At 46.1% G+C, this 18300-nt stretch overlaps 1 protein-coding gene across 3 annotated transcripts in view; it reads right to left on the bottom strand.

Moving 5' to 3' along the window:
* LOC115168931 (sterile alpha motif domain-containing protein 11) overlaps nt 1-18300 on the bottom strand; it is a 100919-nt gene that overhangs the window by 7755 nt on the left and 74864 nt on the right. For all 3 annotated transcript variants that reach the window (XM_029724458.1, XM_029724459.1, XM_029724460.1), the window contains exons 7-10: nt 12948-13092; nt 3826-3941; nt 3028-3106; nt 2103-2860 (exon numbers count right to left, since the gene is read on the bottom strand). In XM_029724458.1, the coding sequence (XP_029580318.1) occupies nt 2103-2860; nt 3028-3106; nt 3826-3941; nt 12948-13092 (1098 nt within the window). The remainder of the gene's footprint in view (nt 1-2102; nt 2861-3027; nt 3107-3825; nt 3942-12947; nt 13093-18300) is intronic.

Here is an 18300-nt window from a genome sequence, read left to right as displayed (position 1 = left end):
CCCACCAATTGGGAAAAGCAAAATAGGCTACATTTACTGGAAAGTGATTACTTCTGAACAAATGTAGAAAAAAAAGTGATGTCATTTGGTCTGTTGTTTGAACGATTACTAAGATTGTATTTACAGTTGAAGTCGGAAGTTTACATACACCTTAGCCAAATACATTCAAACTCAGTTTTTCACAATTCCTAACATTTAATCCTAATAAACATGTCCTGTCTTAGGTCAGTTAGGATCACCACTTTATTTTAAGAATGTGAAATGTCAGAATAATAGTAGAGAGAATGATTTATTTCAGCTTTTATTTCTTTCATCACATTCCCAGCGGGTCAGAAGTTTACATAATTAGTATTTGGTAGCATTGCCTTTAAATTGTTTAACTTGGGCCAAATGTTTTGGGTAGCCTTCCACAAGCTTCCCACAATAAGTTAGGTGAATTTTGGCCCATTCCTCCTGACAGAGCTTGTGTAACTGAGTCAGGTTTGTAGGCCTCCTTGCTCGCACACGCTTTTTCAGTTCTGCTCACAAATTGTTTATAGGATTGAGGTCAGGGCTTTGTGATGGCCTCTCCAATACCTTGACTTTGTTGTCCTTAAGCCATTTTGCCACAACTTTGGAAGTATGCTTGGGGTAAATGTCCATTTGGAAGACCCATTTGTGACCAACCTTTAACTTCCTGACTGATGTCTTGAGATGTTTCTTCAATATATCCACATAATTTCCTTTCCTCATGATGCCATCTATTTCGTGAAATGCACCAGTCCCTCCTGCAGCAAAGCACCCCCACAACATGATGCTGCCACCCCCGTGCTTCATGGTTGGGATGGCGTTCTTCGGCTTGCCAGCCTCCCCCTTTTTCCTCCAAACATAATGATGGTCATTATGGCCAAGCAGTTCTATTTTTGTTTCATCAGACCAGAGGACATTTCTCCAAAAGGTATGATCTTTGTCCCCATGGGCAGTTGCAAACCGTAGTCTGGCTTTTTTATGGCGGTTTTGGAGCAGTGGCTTCTTCTTTGTTGAGCGGCCTTTCAGGTTATGTCGATATAGGACTCGTTTTACTGTGGATATAGATACCTTTGAATCTGTTTCCTCCAGCATCTTCACAAGGTCCTTTGCTTTCGTTCAGGGTTTGATTTGCACTTTTCGCACCAAAGTACATTCATCTCTAGGAGACAGAATGCGTCTCCTTCCTGAGCGGTATGACGGCTGTGTGGTCCCATGGTGTTTATACGTACATTTTAGTCATTTAGCAGACACTCTTATCCAGAGTGACTTACAGTAGTGAATGCATACATTTTATTTTTTCCCCCTCCGTACTGGCCCCCCGTGGGAATCGAACCCACAACCCTGGCATTGCAAACACCATGCTCTACAAACTGAGCCACAGGGAAGGCCTGTGGCTCAGTACTTGCATACTATTGTTTGTACAGATAAACATGGTACCTTCAGGCATTTGGAAATTGCTCCCAAGGATGAACCAGACTTGTGGAGGTCTACAATTTCTTTTCTGAGGTCTTGGCTGATTTCTTTAGATTTTTCCATGATGTCAAGCAAAGAGGGACTGAGTTTGAAGGTAGGCCTTGAAATACATCCACAGGTACACCTCCAATTGACACAAATGATGTCAATTAGCCTATCAGAAGCTTCTAAAGCCATGACATCATTTTCTGGAATTTTCCAAGCTGTTTAAAGGCACAGTTAACTTAGTGTATGTACATTTCTGACCCACTGGAATTGTGATACAGTGAATTATAAGTGAAATAATCTGTCTGTAAACAATTGTTGGAAAAATGACTTGTGTCATGCACAAAGTAGATGTCCTAACTGACTTGCCAAAACTATAGTTTGTTAACAAGAAATTTGTGGAGTGGTTGAAAAATTTGTTTTAATGACTCTAACCTAAGTGTATGTAAACTTCCGACTTCAACTGTAGCTGTTATCATTGCATACCACTTCTCTCGAGTGCAGTTGTTGTTAGCTAGCATGCTAACGCCCATTAAGATTGGCTGGTTGCATGGCTAGCCAAATAGCATTCACAGGTTTCAGTCGGAGTGGCATTTAAGTGTGATGCAGTTGGTTGGTTTGTGTGTATTACTCACCGGTGTGGAAGTAGGGGCTGGTATATGGGAATCCAAAGGGCAGAGACTGGCTGTGGAGCCCTTGCAGAGGGGGCATGGCGCCAGGTGGAAAGCGATACTTAACATCGCTCTTGCTCAGCACTGGGGTGAAGAGGTGGTGGCTAGGTGGTGATTCTGTGTCAGCCGAGCTACAGGGGGCACTGAGCCGACCCTCGCCCGCCTCCTTGGCACCGTCACACCCCCCCTTCCTGCCGCTCTCTTTCCCCCTGTCCCTGTGAAGCCCATGCCCCTCAGTGGCCTTGCCATCCGAGCCCTTGTGCCTATCCTCGCCCATCTCTGTCTCGCTGTCCGAGTCCTTCATCTCATCATCGTGACCATCTGCGTCTCCCTCCCTCGCTCGGCATTCCCTTTCTTGGTGCTCTCCCCCCTTGGGCTGCTGGGGGCCTTTCCTGGAGGCCCCCTTCCTTAATCCAGCCCGAGCCCCGCAGCTTTGTCCCTGGGTGTCTTTGGGTGTTGTGGCCCCCGAGGGCCCCTGGTGGTTGAGAGAGAGCAGGGGGCTGTTGGTGTGTCGGAGCACCAGCATGGCATTTTGGCGTCGGCTGAGTTCCTCGTGGAGGGGGTGTCCCTCGGGCAGGTGGTGAAGGCTGCGCAGGGCAGGGTGGTCCAGGGGGAGGCCATGGGCTAGGCCCAGGGGATCGGAGCTCCCCAGCACACGCTGCTGCTGCCTGTGAAGACTCTCCAGCTCCTTGTGTCTGAGCAACTCTGTTGACATCTCCAACCTGGGACCGGACATAGAGGAGAGAGGTTAGAGACAATGTTATCACACATACTAAACATAATTTTAGTACATAGACACACACATTAAGTTACAGCCTTGACATCATACACACACACACACACACACACACACACACACACACAACAGCACAAGAAGACAATGACAAACCTGGCAAGGTTCTGCTTCCGAAGCATCTCCTGTTGCCGGGCAAACATCTCAGCTTGGGCAGGCTGGAGAAAACCATAGCCTGAGGGAAACGCATAAAAAACACAGCTATGAGCACACACACTCATTAAGAGATTTCTAACATACACTACAAATTGGATTTAAAATACAATGACATAGACCCCCTGTTTAATATCAATGCCTCACAAAGAATCAGGTACAAATACATTCTTTAGATGATAAAAGTCTCTGTCAAGACAGTCAAAAAGCACAAAAGACATGAATTCATTGAACATTTTCCCATTTCCAAATTTGAGTGGGAATGCAGCTAATGCTATTTGAAGTGTCTACATTTACATTTTAGCAGACGCTCTTATCCAGAGCGACTTACAGTAGTGAATGCATACATTTCATACATTTTTTCCCCATACTGGTCCCCCGTGGGAATCAAACCCACAACCCTGGCGTCGCAAACACCATGCTCTACCAACTGAGCCACACGGGACCATCTACCATAGGCCAATCTTTCTTGTTAGTATTAGCATCTAAGGGTTGGATTCAATCTGTATCGCAGAAGTATTGTGGAAGCCCCATGTTATAACTCGATTGAAATTTAAAGGCAATGTTCCCGCATTCGTGGAGACTGCATTCACGGTAAACGCTGTATATGTCCAGTCAATCGTAAATGACCTTTACATTTTAATATGACACGGATTGAATCCAGCCCTAACTCACCATTAATAAGTGTAGGACCTATATTAATTTCTGTAGTTAGCCTGCTAGCATTAGCATCCGACTTACTTGGGGCCTGGCACAAGGCAGAGGGCATGCCCAGGAAGGGTGGCCGTAGGTGGGGTCCCAACGCGATGTGAGGAGCGTTCTGGGGGGACAGCAAAGGTGGGGGATGGGACATCTCCCTGTGGACACACACAAACAAAAACACACCACATGTAGCACTAGAACCGCTGGCCCTTTCAGCCTAAGTACCCGCTAGAGAACGCTGTCGGGTGCCCACTTGTTTTTATCAACCTAAATAAAGACCATCAAACATGTTTTTTATTGATTGAATGTAGTCATATCTTAACAATATTTTGTTTATTTTAAATAATTGTATATTGTATATTTTGATGTACATAAAATGCATGTACATTATTATTCTACAAAGGCCTAGTGCAACACATAGCATATTTTTGTTTTCCTTACAATAAAAATGCAACAATGTAATACATTTGATCAATTTTAATTGTAGATTCAATTAGAAATAGAGTTATAGTAAGTAATACGGTCAAATGATTTGCTGTAAACACTAGCGCCAAGCTAAATAAATATTGCCTGACAACTCACTGCTCAATCGATCGCTATATAGATTCATTTTAAAACTTCCATCCTAGAAGTTGTTTGTGTGAGTTCAAAATGAGGCACGTTGTACAAAACAAATTCCTCTGCAATTGGATCGTCTCTAACAAAACTAACTAATCAAGAGTATCAAAGTTGATAATGTCATCATGTAGGCCGGCTCTGGCCCAAATCATCGGTTTCTGGCACCAATCAGAACGGTCAGAATGTGTTTGTATTCTAGAAATTGTTGGGACGGGAGGCAAATCCAGACTCATTGTGGAGGAGAGACATCACTTGTCGGAGCGATGTGGATGGGTAGCCAGGCAATAATAAATGTTGCATAACATTTTTTGAAGAATTAATTGCAGAAAGAAATATTTGGGGAAATATATCCATGAAATTATATGAAAACAAGAGTAATTTATTGATTGTATCGGACCCTGTATTGTGCCCTTATCCATGCCTTTTCGCATGAATTTTCTTCTCTATTAATGCTCCTGATTTCACAGTCAGCAGATTGCTTCTGTGCTTTTTGTGAGCAAGATCCAAAAACAAATTGGTTGCGCTGCACACAGTTTCATGGGCCCTGTTCTGTGTGCACCTGCCGACCTGGCAATGTTTCTTCTTTTCTCTCCAATGTGTGAGCTGTGAGAAGGATGCTTTTCTCAGTTAGACTTGTTCTGTTTTTTCCTAGGTGAGGCTCAAGCATCTCATGCTCAAAGTCAACATCAATATCTGCAATGCTGTCAGAGTCCATTCACTTGGTTCAACATGCCGTTGTGAACAAGGCACGTTATACGTTTTACTCAGTGTCTGATTTGAATCTCGCCGAGGGGAGGTTACATATCCTTTCCAGCCTTTCATAATAAAATAATTAGACAGCCCACAATGGCCAGTTCTTCGTCATCATTACACTATTGTTCTGAATTCAATCATGAATGAATCACCCTCATCCTCATCATTCAGTTCATTCAAATTCATTTGTGAAGTAACGAGTAAAAATGATCAGTTTCTATCACCCAATCATCCATTTATGCCATTCATTAATTCGGTGAGGGGAGAGACACATTACAGAGCATTTGTCTTGGCCCCTTAAAATTCCAATGCAGCCATTTTTATCTCAATATCAAATAATTTCTGGGTAACAATTAAGTACCTTACTCTGATTGTTTTCAATTAAACTGGTCAAAAATAAACTAAAATAGGTTCTTAGCAAAGAGCAATTTCTCAAGCAAGAATTTTGCTAGGACTGTTTGGGAGTAGTCTGACTGGGGAGGGGAAAACTGAAAACTAGCTGTTATTGGCAGAGAGGTTTGGAACTCTCTTTCTTATTGGTGTATTAACTAATTTACCGCTTGGTGATGTCACCAGGCAGGCCAAAACTCCATCCCATCAAAACAGGCAGAAATTTCAGGCTGTCTTTTCAAACAGCTCATACACGAAAAAAAGGGCATTATCATAATTTTCAAAATTCACAGTATTATTCTAACCTCATAGTGTGGAAATAAATATATAAAACATAGGAGAATCACGTTTTTGACTGCACTGTGCCTTTTAAGGTAGTAATTGGTGTGGGGGAAAAAATGGTAAACAGGTAAAATAGTTTTTTGTTTGAGATAAATAAATTCTGACAACTGAACAATGTCAAACATCAGTGGCCATTGGCCTATGGCAGTTCTAGTGTTAAACCAACAGAAATAAACAGTAAAAGCTGCACTCGAATTAAACAAATGGGATCGTAACTGGCATGGACCCTCAACCAGATTTTTTCACTGGAATATTCAGTTCTTACTTTAACATTAAATGCATACATTAACAGGTTATGGAACAGTTAGTGAGGCCTAGAACCCATAGACATAGGGTGAGTAGACTTCATCGCTGTCTAGTTGGTTTCGTAACAGTACTATAGAGTATATAGCAGTGAGTATGATGGTTTGAGGTGAAAGCCTGTATCTATAGTGGGTTTCCAGGACCAGGTTTGTGGTGTATTTTGGTAACTGAGCCCTGGCTAGCTACACGCTCTCCTCCCGGTTTATTTATAACTGCAGGCACTGGAGGCTCCCGTGTCGCCATAGCCCCCTCGTCAGTCTTGCCACGGCGCAAAGACCGCCGCTGGTCATGTTTGTACCCTGAGCTTTAGTCTCCCTCCGTTCCCCTCCTACTCAACCACACACACACACACACACACACACACTAACACCCACACACACACTTACATAATGAGGGCTGAATACACAATAGGAGTGTGTCATGCTCCGACAGCTGGGGCGGCCCCCGCGTCTCGACTGGGGCCACGGGCTGAAAGACCTTCTAATTAACACTCATCCTCCTCTCTTCTCTCCTTTTTTCCCGCCCCTTCTCCCTCTCTCCGTCTCCAGGCCGTATTGAGCCAGTGAAAAGGCGGCCGTGTCCTGCAAACCCTATTTATGAAAAGGCCTCTCTATTATGTGCTTCTCCTTTTGTCATCTTTCTGAGCAAAGAAAAGCTCCTCTCGATCTTTCTTTCTGTACCTCTCTCTCCTTCTCTTTCTTTCACTCCCTGGTCTGTCTCTTGTCCCAAATGAACAGGGGAAACAGGGGAATTTGAGGTAGGAGGAAAATAGGGGTTGGTGGATGGAGGAGTTAGAGGGGAGAAATAAGAATATGTTTTTCAGCTTGGTGTGTTTCAGGGAGAACGTGGACGTGTCACAGGGTACTGAGGGTGTGCGGTGATCTGTTGATTTGGTTTATGTGTCTCCCGGCAAAACCATTTGGCTTTTCCTTCACACGCACACACACAAAGACACACAGGCAAACGCACACAATATAACAATATAACCAAATATCATCAGTTTGCTGCTTTGGAGATGTGAGTGATATGCAGTACCCATACGGACATCATGGTGGTGAATACAACCAAAAAAGACCCACATTTGAATGGGACGACAGCTATTGTTTTGGAATGGTTGTGTTGAAAATCAACTAGCGCCTACATGTCTCTGCCCATACACATACAGCGGAGAGAGTGAGAAAGGGAGAGAGGGAGAGAGAGAGGGGAGATAGAGAAAGAGAGAGAGAGGAACAGCAAGGGAGGTACACTCACCGAGCCAACAGCAAGGGGGGGGGACATACATTGATCGCCGGCCCACCGCTGAAATGTTAATGCTAATCGTATAACCGCTCTCTCTGGCGGAGCCTCGCACTCCGATGGCAGATCCAATTAATCTTGGGGAAGGGCCGGGGCCGCGTGACCCCGGGGCCCGCTAGCCTGGGCCCGCTGCTGCTTATGTAATTACACCACCCAGTGTGTAATCACCTGGCCTAATCCCTCGGGGCTAGCAATTAGCCTGGGCCACGTACAGCTACGCTAGGCTAGGACCCCTGCATGCCAAACCCACATTCATTTCATCCCCTCCCCCGCGCCGCCTAGCCTAGCGTTAGCGCCAGCCCGGAGATGAATAACGGTCAATTAAAGCTGCATGACTGAGGCCGTTAGGCGTCCGCTGCACCATAATTAGGCCTAATCATGGGGGGGAAGGCGCAAGGGAGAGACGGCGGGAGAAGGGTTGGGGGGGGGAGAGAGAGAGGGAGCCAGACGTGCTCTCTCTCCTTTTATAGGAAGCAATTTCGGGAGAAGGAGGCAGCTATTAACCGGTGTGCTCCTGGCATGGGCCCTGTCTGTGTGGTGTGTGCGTGTGCACATGCTTGTGTGCATGCGTGTCTGCCTTTGTGTGTAGGTTATTGTTTCAAACTCGCATACACAAAACATTAGGAACACCTTTCCTAATATTGAGTTGCACCCCCTTTTACACTCAGAACAGCCTCAATTCGTCCGAACATGTTCTCTTCAAAGTGTCGAAAGCGTTCCACAGGGATGCTGGCCCAAGTTGACTCCAATGCTTCCCACAGTTGTGTGAAGTTGGCTGGATGTCCTTTGGGTGGTGGACCATTCTTGATACACACAGGAAACTGTTGAGCGTGAAAAACCCTGCAGCGTTGCAGTTCTTGACACACTCAAACCAGTGCGCCTGGCACCTACTACCATAACCTGTTCAAAGGCTTAAATCATTGCCTTGCCCATTCACCCTCTGAATGACACACATACACAATCCATGTCTCAATTGTCTCAAGGCTTAAAAATCCTTCTTTAACCTGGCTCCTCCCCTTCATCTACACTGATTGAAGAGGATTTAACAAGTGACGTTAATAAGGGATCATAGCTTTCACCTGGTCATTCTGTGTTCCTAATGTTGTATAGTCAGTGTATAACCATAAACATGCTTTCAGTATTTATCAACAATATTTAATACCGTCAACACTTTAAATATTTTTACAAGAATCTAACAACACAATAATATATCATCCTCCAAACACTTTCACATTCACAGAACACAATATTACATTTTAGCAATCTCTCTTCAATGTGTGTGTGTCTCTCTCTCTCCCTTTCTCTCTCTCTCTTCACGCCTGCAGAGAGGCCATGGGCTCCTGGGAAATTCACTCATGTGTGACGACCTGTCAGAGTGGCGACAGCGGCCCCTTCCCACAGCGGGGCAGTGTGTGTGTATGTGTGTGTGTACACGCGCACGTGTGTGTGTACGTGCATTGCGCATGTTTGTGTGTGTGTGTGCCCATGCGCATATTAGTGTGTTTAATAGTAAGTGTGTGTGTGTGTGTGTGTGTGTGTGTGTGTGTGTGTGTGTGTGTGTGTGTGTGTGACAAGGCTGCCCTTAATGACGGGGGTGTGGGGGGATTAGGAGCACCGTGAGGCCGCCTTCAGCTCTCACTCGACAGGAACACATTTACACAGGAAGCTCATTAAAATGGATGAGGCTCCCTCTCTCTCTGTTTCTCTCCCTGCTTCTATCTCACTCCTCGCTCTCACTCCTTCTTTTTATTTCTCTTGCTGCTCCTCTCTCTCTTTCTCCCTCTCCATCTCACTCTCTCTCCCTATCTTTCTCTTTCTTCTCCTTCTCTAACTCTCCTTCTCTTTCTATCTCTCCTTCTTTCTCTTTCTCTTTCCTCTCTATCCCTATCTCCTTTTCTCCTTTTCCCCTGCATCTTCCTCAAACTCATCGCTCTCTTCATTCCTCCATCTCTCTTTCTGTATCACCATCTCCCTCTCTTTCTGTATCACCATCTCTCTCTCTTTCTGTATCACCATCTCTCTACCTTTCTGTATCACCATCTCTCTACCTTTCTGCATCACCATCTATCTCTCTTTCTGTATCACCATCTATCTCTCTTTCTGTATCACCATCTATCTACCTTTCTGTATCACCATCTATCTCTCTTTCTGTATCACCATCTCTCTCTCTTTCGCCATCTCTCTCTCTTTCTGTATCACCATATCTCTCTCTCTCTTTCTGTATCACCATCTCTCTCTCTTTCTGTATCATCATCTCTCTCTCTTTCACCATCTCTCTCTCTTTCTGTATCACCATCTCTCTCTCTTTCACCATCTCTCTCTCTTTCTGTATCACCATCTCTCTCTTTCTGTATCACCATCTCTCTCTCTTTCTGTATCACCATCTCTCTACCTTTCTGTATCACCATCTCTCTCTCTTTCTGTATCACCATCTCTCTACCTTTCTGTATCACCATCTCTCTCTCTTTCTGTATCACCATCTCTCTCTCTGCTGTCCCTCTCCCTATGCAGACCCCTGTCTCTCCTGTTTCGGCTCCCATGCCAAACAGTGGGATTTGCCTTGCAGATAGCTAGTCCCAAATGGCACTTTTTTCCCTATATAGTGCATAGTGGGCCCTGGTCAAAGGTAGTTCACTATATAGGGAATAGGGTTCCGTTTGGGATGAAGCCCTAAAAGTGATCTGCCATTTAAGGCCAGACAAATGGAAAGCCAGGCTCTAAGTCTATCGACCCACCTAATGATTCATTTTAACAATAGGCCCTAATGGGCCTTAGATAATCAATGATGGGGGTCGATGGAAAGGTGAGCTGCCTGGAGGGATGGCTTCCGTCTCACCCTCCTCTCTCTCTCTCTCTCTCTCTCTCTCTCTTTCCCTCTCTTTCTCTCTCCACTTCTATATTTTGCCCTCTCTCCACCTCTCCCCCTCCCTCTCCTCTCTCTCTCCAGCTCTCTTAGACCCTGGTGGGCAATGTTTTATGAGGGGTAAGGGCAGCCCACACATCTCCTGTCCTTTAACAATGTCAATGAGAAAATGTGACCTGGCCCCTAACAGGACACACACACACAAACACACACAGTGTGACCTCTGCCCAAGTGAGGGAAGGGCAGTCCAACACATTTTCTTCGTTAACCCTCATTTTCTTTACTCAAAATTCCTTTAGAATTTAGTAAGAGAGAAAGAGTTAAAGAGAAATGGAGGAGTAAGGAGGATAAGAGAGGGAGGGAGGCAGAGCGTAAGAGAGAAGGAGGAAGGGAGAGAGGGATGGATGGAGGAAGAGGGTTGAATGAATGGTGGGAGAGAAAGAGAGAGAGGGAGGAAGGAAGAGAGAAGGATTGATGGAGGGTTGGAGGGATGAGAGAGCTGAGGGTGAATGAATGGTGGGAGAGAAAGAGAGAGAGGGAGGAAGGAAGAGAGAAGGATTGATGGAGGGTTGGAGGGATGAGAGAGCTGAGGGTGAATGAATGGTGGGAGAGAAAGAGAGAGAGGGAGGAAGGAAGAGAGAAGGATTGATGGAGGGTTGGAGGGATGAGAGAGCTGAGGGTGAATGAATGGTGGGAGAGAAAGAGAGAGAGGGAGGAAGGAAGAGAGAAGGATGGATGAAGGGTTGGAGGGATGAGAGAGCTGAGGGTGAATGAATGGTGGGAGAGAAAGAGAGCGAGGGAGGGAGGAAGGAAGAGAGAAGGATGGAGGGTTGGAGGGATGAGAGAGCTGAGGGTGAATGAATGGTGGGAGAGAAAGAGAGGAAGGAAGGAAGAGAGAAGGTTGGATGGAGGGTTTGGAGGGATGAGAGAGCTGAGGGTGAATGAATGGTGGGAGAGAAAGAGAGGGAGGAAGGAAGGAAGGAAGGAAGAGAGAAGGATGGATGGAGGGTTGGAGGGATGAGAGAGCTGAGGGTGAATTAATGGATGGATGTATGGAGGGAGGTAGAGCATTGTGCACATGGCTAGTTAACATCCCCCGGTCCTGTGTGGCTAATTACTCTCTATGCAGGCGGAGAACCACCGCGGCTCACTGACCACAGCTACATGCACTGCTGGGCTTCACACGCAAACGCACACGCACATACTTTGCACGCACAAACACATATGCACTCAACATACACACATATATGCACGCACACACACTGTATACACAAATACAAACACACACATAGGACGCCAGGCTTGGAAATAGAACATGCACAACCCCCACCTCCCACCTACACACACCCTCCCAGGGCCACTCCGCTTCCTGCTTAACTCTCCCCCACCCCCACCCCACCCCACCCCCCTCAAACACACACTTCCCCTCAGCCCGCCTGCTGCCGCCCCGCCGGCCCATTATCGATCGCCCGCCTCTCCCCGCGCCACATAAATAATCGACAAGCAATTACTTGCCCACTCCCCCTGCCCTGGCTTTGTTTGGGAGGCACAGCGGCCAGCGCCAGGAGGAAAGGAGACAGGAGAGGAGAGAGGGTAAGAGGGAGGGTAGACAGTTGCAGCAGTGAGATTTAGTGGGGCCCTAGTTCAGCCGTATTCACACAGACAAATGTACATGCAGACACACACACAAAGACTGTATAATGTACGGTAAAATACTAACATCAGTTCCAAGTGCAGAAGAAGGAGAGGAGGATGGAGGGAGAGGAGGATAGAGGGAGAGGAGGATAGAGGAAGAGGAGGATAGAGGGAGAGGAGGATAGAGGGAGAGAAGGATAGAGGGAGAGAAGGATAGAGGGAGAGGAGGACAGAGGGAGAGGAGGATAGAGGGAGGGGGATAGAGGGAGAGGAGGATAGAGGGAGAGGAGGATAGAGAGAGAGGAGGACAGAGGGAGAGGAGGATAGAGGGAGAGCAGGATGGAGGGAGAGGAGGATGGAGGGAGAGGAGGATTGAGGGAGAGGAGGATGGAGGGAGAGGGGGATAGAGGGAGAGGAGGATAGAGGGAGTGGAGGATAGAGGGAGTGGAGGATAGAGGGAGAGGAGGCTGGAGGGAGAGGAGGCTGGAGGGAGAGGAGGATGGAGGGAGAGGAGGATAGAGGGAGAGGTGGATAGAGGGAGAGGGGGATAGAGAGAGTGGAGGATAGAGGGAGAGGGGGATGAAAAGAGAGGGATGCAGCGGTGGTAATGCAAACTACCTTTTGACTAAATGTTATTTTGTTCCTACTCCCTCTTTTCCCAATTTCCAGTATTTTGATATTCCCTCTCTTTGGTGCATAATTCAGCTTTTTGTGTTACACACACACACACACACACGCACACAAACAAACTTACACAGGGGCATGTGCAGTATGTACCTGTATAACAAAAGGATGAAGGCTTTATGTGGTCCTGTGTGGCTCAGTTGGTAGCGCATGGTGCTTGCCTGTGTTTGCAGGGCAGTGGTGATGCTTCCAGGGAGACCATGAGGTTGGCTTGCAGTGTGTTTGTATCTATTTGCATCTCCGTGTCTGAATCCCTGTGTACGTTAGCCAGGCCTACCTCTCGGTGTAGTGGGCGTCTCGGTGCTGGGGCAGGCCCTGCTTGCGTCTCTGGCTTGACGAGCTGCCTGCTGAGGGGAGGTGGGCTTCCATAACCCCCGTGTTCCTCACTGCTGCCAGGGCATCCTGGCGCACCCGCAGCAGATCTACAGAGGGGCAGAGTTTAGAATTCACTAGTTCCACTGTGTGATACTCTACATAACTTGTTCAACTCAAGGGAAATAGAAAATCACACCAGCTATACATTTCATTTCCTACAGCTTATATCTCATCCTAAAAGTGTATTTTCCCCATTTCAATCTAAATGCATGGAGAGTATTTCGGGTTTAGCCCAAACGGGAGTGGAACAGTAGAATAGAAAAGTAAAAGCTTTTGTGATATAAGTAGAAGATATGTGCTTACCTATGCTGTTACCTCCTTAACACCCTGCTAAGTACACTTCTCAGCGCTATTCACACTCAAACCCTATTCCCTATTCCCTATGTGCTCTGGTCAAAAGTAGTGTCCGGGAATAGGGTGCCATTTGTGACCCAGGCGTTCACTCCATATAACTGCAGGACATTATCGACACCTCCCGTTCATAATCCTGACACTCAGGAAACAAACGCACAGGTCTGCACATAAATAAGCATGCACACACACACAATGAAGAGACACACTAAATACCTAAACAGTGGCACACTCATCGGAAACACTCTCAAAACAGAGACACATGCACGCACACACTGATGGATAGAGAGAGAGCAACGGATATGGAGAGTGGATAAGGAGAGGAGAGAGAGTGCAAACATTGGAAAACCAAAACCTCAGTCAATGGGAAGTCTCTGCCTTTATTCCATAATAGGATAGAGGAACTTCCCACATGGCCAAGAGGATCCCTATTCTCATCTCTGTCTTCCATCTATCTGGACTTGCTCCATCTATTCTCTCTCTCCTCCTCGCTCTGCCCCCTTCCCCTCTCTCTCCCCGCTCTCGATCTCCCTCGTTCTCACCCTGTCCTCCTCTTTTCTACTCCCTTATTCTCTCTCTCTTGCTCTCTCTCTTGCTCTCTCTCTCAGCTTCTCTTCAGCATTATCAGCCAGGCCAGGGCCTCCAATGAGAGGCTGTTAAACAGAAAATCCACCCTACTCTCTCTCTCTCTCTCCTCTCTCTCTCTCTCTCTCTCTCTCTCTCTCTCTCTCTCTCTCTCTCTCTCTCTCTCTCTCTCTCCCCCATCTCTACCTCCTCAATCCCCCCCTTTTAAATTAGGCAGATCCTGCGGGAGCCAGGGGCCATTTCCGCCGCTGGTATGTGTAGAGTATGTACCTCAGTGTGTGAGGGTGTGTTTTAGTGTGGTGTGTGGTGTGGGTGTGGTGTGTGTGTGTGTGTGTGTGTGTGTGTGTGTGTGTGTGTGTGTGTGTGTGTGTGTGTGTGTGTGTGCGCACGCGTGTGTATGTGTGTGTGCTGGGGCGTTGAGCTGGTGCTGGGGTCGGGGGTGGAGCGACAGATATTAATGTGGCCCAGCTCTGGTGTATCGATCTGTTTGCTTCTGCTGGGCCGCTGGGGACTCAACTGGCGGCAGACAGGGTGTGTTTGTGTGTGTGTATGTGGGGGGGGGGGGAGAGATAAGGGAGGGATCCTAGGAAACTGGAGCCCTGGAGCACACACACACACACACACACACACACACACACACACACACACACACACACACACACACACACGGCATCGCTAGCCACATCCTCAGAGCATGCGCAGACCAGCTGGCTGGTGTGTTTACGGACATATTCAATCTCTCCCTATCCCAGTCTGCTGTCCCCACATGCTTCAAGATGGCCACCATTGTTCCTGAACCCAAGAATGCAAAGATAACTGAGCTAAATGACTATCGCCCCGTAGAACTCACTTCTGTCATCATGAAGTGCTTTGAGAGACTAGTCAAGGATCATATCACCTCCACCATACCTGCCACCCTAGACCCACTTCAGTTTGCTTACTGCCCCAATAGGTCCACAGACGATGCAATCGCCATCACACTGCACTCTGCCCTTTCCCATCTAGACAAGAGGAATAGCTATGTAAGAATGCTGTCACGTTCCTCAAAATGAGTAGACCAAGGCGCAGCGTGGAATATGTTCATTTTGTAGTTTAATGCAAAAATGAACACTTTACAAATAAACAAAAATGACAGCCGACATTTCTGTCAGGTACTTACAACTAAACAGAAAGCAACTACCCACAAACCCCAAAGGAAAAACAGGCTGCCTAAGTATGGTTCCTAATCAGAGACAACGATAGACAGCTGCCTCTGGTTAGGAACCATACTTGGCCCAACACAAAGAAATACAAAACATAGAATGCCCACCCCACACCCTGACCTAACCACATAGAGAAACAAACCCTCTCTCTCAGGTCAGGGCGTGACAAATGCTGTTCATTGACTACAGCTCAGCATTCAACACCATAGTACCATCCAAGCTCATCATTAAGCTTAAGGCCCTGGGTCTTGACCCCGCCCTGTGCAATTGGGTCCTGGACTTTCTGACGGGCCGCCCCCAGGTGGTGAAGGTAGGAAACAACATCTCCACTTCGTTGATCCTCAACACTGGGGCCCAACAAGGGTGTGTGCTCAGCCCCCTCCTGTACTCCCTGTTCACCCATGACTGCGTGGCCATGCACGACGCCAACTCAATCATCACGTTTGCAGAAGACACAGCAGTAGTAGGCTTGATCACCAACAATGACGAGACAGCCTACAGGGAGGAGGTGAGGGCCCTCGGAGTGTGGTGTCAGGAAAATAATCTCTCACTCAAGGTCAACAAAACAAAGGAGTTGATCGTGGTCTTCAGGAAACAGCAGAGGGAGCACCCCCCCATCCACATCGAAGGGACAGCAGTGGAGAAGGTGTAAAGTTTTAAGTTCCTCTGCGTACACATCACTGGCAAACGGAAATGGTCCACCCACACAGACAGTGTGGTGAAGAAAGCGCAACAGCGCCTCTTCAACCTCAGGAGGCTGAAGAAATTTGGCTTGTCATCTAAAACCCTCACAAACTTTTACAGATGCACAATTGAAAGCATCCTGTCGGGCTGTATCACTGCCTGGTACGGCAACAGCACCGCCCACAACCGAAGGGCTCTCCAGAGGGTGGTGCGGTCTGCACAAGGCATTACCAGGGCCAAAGAACCTGCCCTTCAGGACATCTACAGCACCCGATGTCACAGGAAGGCCAAAAAGATGATCAAGGACGACAACCACCCGAACCACACATATTCACCCCGCTACCATCCAGAAGGCGAGGTCAGTACAGGTGCATCAAAGCTGGAGGCTGAAAAACAGCTATCTCAAGGCCATCAGACTGTTAACCTGTTGAAGTGTAGGGGGCAGTATTTTCAAGGCCGGATGAAAAACGTACCCAAATTAAACTGGTTACTACTCTGGCCCAGGATATGCATATTATTAGTAGATTTGGATAGAAAACACTCTGACGTTTCTAAAACTGTTTGAATGGTGTCTGTGAGTATAATAGAACTCACATGGCAGGCAAAAACCTGAGAAAACTCCAACCAGGAAGTGAAAAGTCTGAGAATTGTAGTTCTTCTTTTGAAACTACAGTTTCTGTGGGGTCACGTTGCACTTCCTAAGGCTTCCATTGGCTGTCAACAGCCTTCAGAAAGTTCTTTCAGCATTCTCCTTTCACTGGGCAGATAATAGGAGCTCAGTCACTGAGTGGACTGCCTGGAGACAAAGGGATTGGATATGCTCGATCCCGCGAGCGCCCCTTCCTTCTTTTTCTTCTTGAATGAATATGCTATTGTCCGGTTGGAATATTATCAAAATTTTACGTAAAAAATATCATAAAGATTGATTTTAAACAGCGTTTGACATGCTTTTAAGTATGGTAATGGAACGTTTTGACTTTTCGTCTCTGGTACCGCGCTCACACGTTATGCCTTTGGATAGTGCTCTGAAATATGAACAAAACGGAGGTATTTGGACATAAATATCGATTATTTCGAACAAAAACAACATTTCTTGTGGAAGTAGCAGTCCTGGGAGTGCATTCTGACAAAGATCAGCAAAGGTAAGATAATATTTATAATACTAATTCTGAGTTTAGGTGACCCTGAACTTGGCGGGTGTCTGTATAGCTTGCTGTGATGGTGAGCTATGTACTCAGAATATTGAAAAATGTGCTTTCTCCGTAAAGCTATTTTAAAATCTGACACAGCGGTTGCATCCAGGAGTAGTCTATCTATAATTCTTTAAATAATTGTTATATATTTTATCAACATTTATGATGAGTATTTTTGTAAATTGATGTGCACATTCATCAGGGGTTTTGGTGGGAATACATTTTCTGAACATCACGCGCCAATGTAAAATGCTTTTTTGGGATATAAATATGAACTTTATCAAACAAAACATACATGTATTGTGTAACATAATGTCCTCGGAGTGTCATCTGATAAAGATCCTCAACGGTTAGTGCTTCATTTAGCTGTGTTTTGGATTTTTGTGACACATGTCCTTGCTTGGAAAATGGCTGTGTGATTATTTTTGTCTATGTACTCTCCTAACATAATCTAATGTTTTGCTTTCGCTGTAAAGCCTTTATGAAATCGTACAATGTGGTTACATCAAGGAGAAGTGTATCTTTAAAATGGTCTAAAATAGTTGTATGTTTGAGAAAGTTGAATTATGACATTTTGTTGTTTTGAATTTGCCGCCCTGATATTTCACTGGCTGTGTCCCGCAGGTGGGACGCTAGCGTCCCATGTAGCCCATAGAAGTTAAATAGCCATCACTAGCACAGAGAGACTGAAAAACAACTTCTATCTCAAGACCATCAGACTGTTAACCTCTCTAGGGTAGGTGGCACCAAATCGTCCCACCTACGTAACAGCCAGTGGAATCCTGTGGCGCGTTATTCAAATACCTTAGAAATGCTATTACTTCAATTTCTCAAACATATGACTATTTTACAGCATTTTAAAGACAAGACTCTCGTTAATCTAACCACACTGTCCGATTTCAAAAAGGCTTTACAATGAAAGCAAAACATTAGATTATGTCAGCAGAGTACCCAGCCAGAAATAATCAGACACCCATTTTTCAAGCTAGCATATAATGTCACAAAAACCCAGCAGCACTAACCTTTGATGATCTTCATCAGATGACACACCTAGGACATTATGTTATACAATACATGCATGTTTTGTTCAATCAAGTTCATATTTATATCAAAAACCAGCTTTTTACATTAGCATGTGACGTTCAGAACTAGCATACCCCCCGCAAACTTCCGGCGAATTTACTAACAATTTACTAAATTACTCACGATAAACGTTCACAAAAAGCATAACAATTATTTT

This window comes from Salmo trutta, chromosome 30, assembly GCF_901001165.1.
Source record: "Salmo trutta chromosome 30, fSalTru1.1, whole genome shotgun sequence".
Lineage (NCBI taxonomy): Eukaryota > Metazoa > Chordata > Actinopteri > Salmoniformes > Salmonidae > Salmo > Salmo trutta.
The sequence above is the reverse complement of the archived record's forward strand: the minus strand, read 5'-3'. Positions and strand labels throughout refer to the sequence as shown.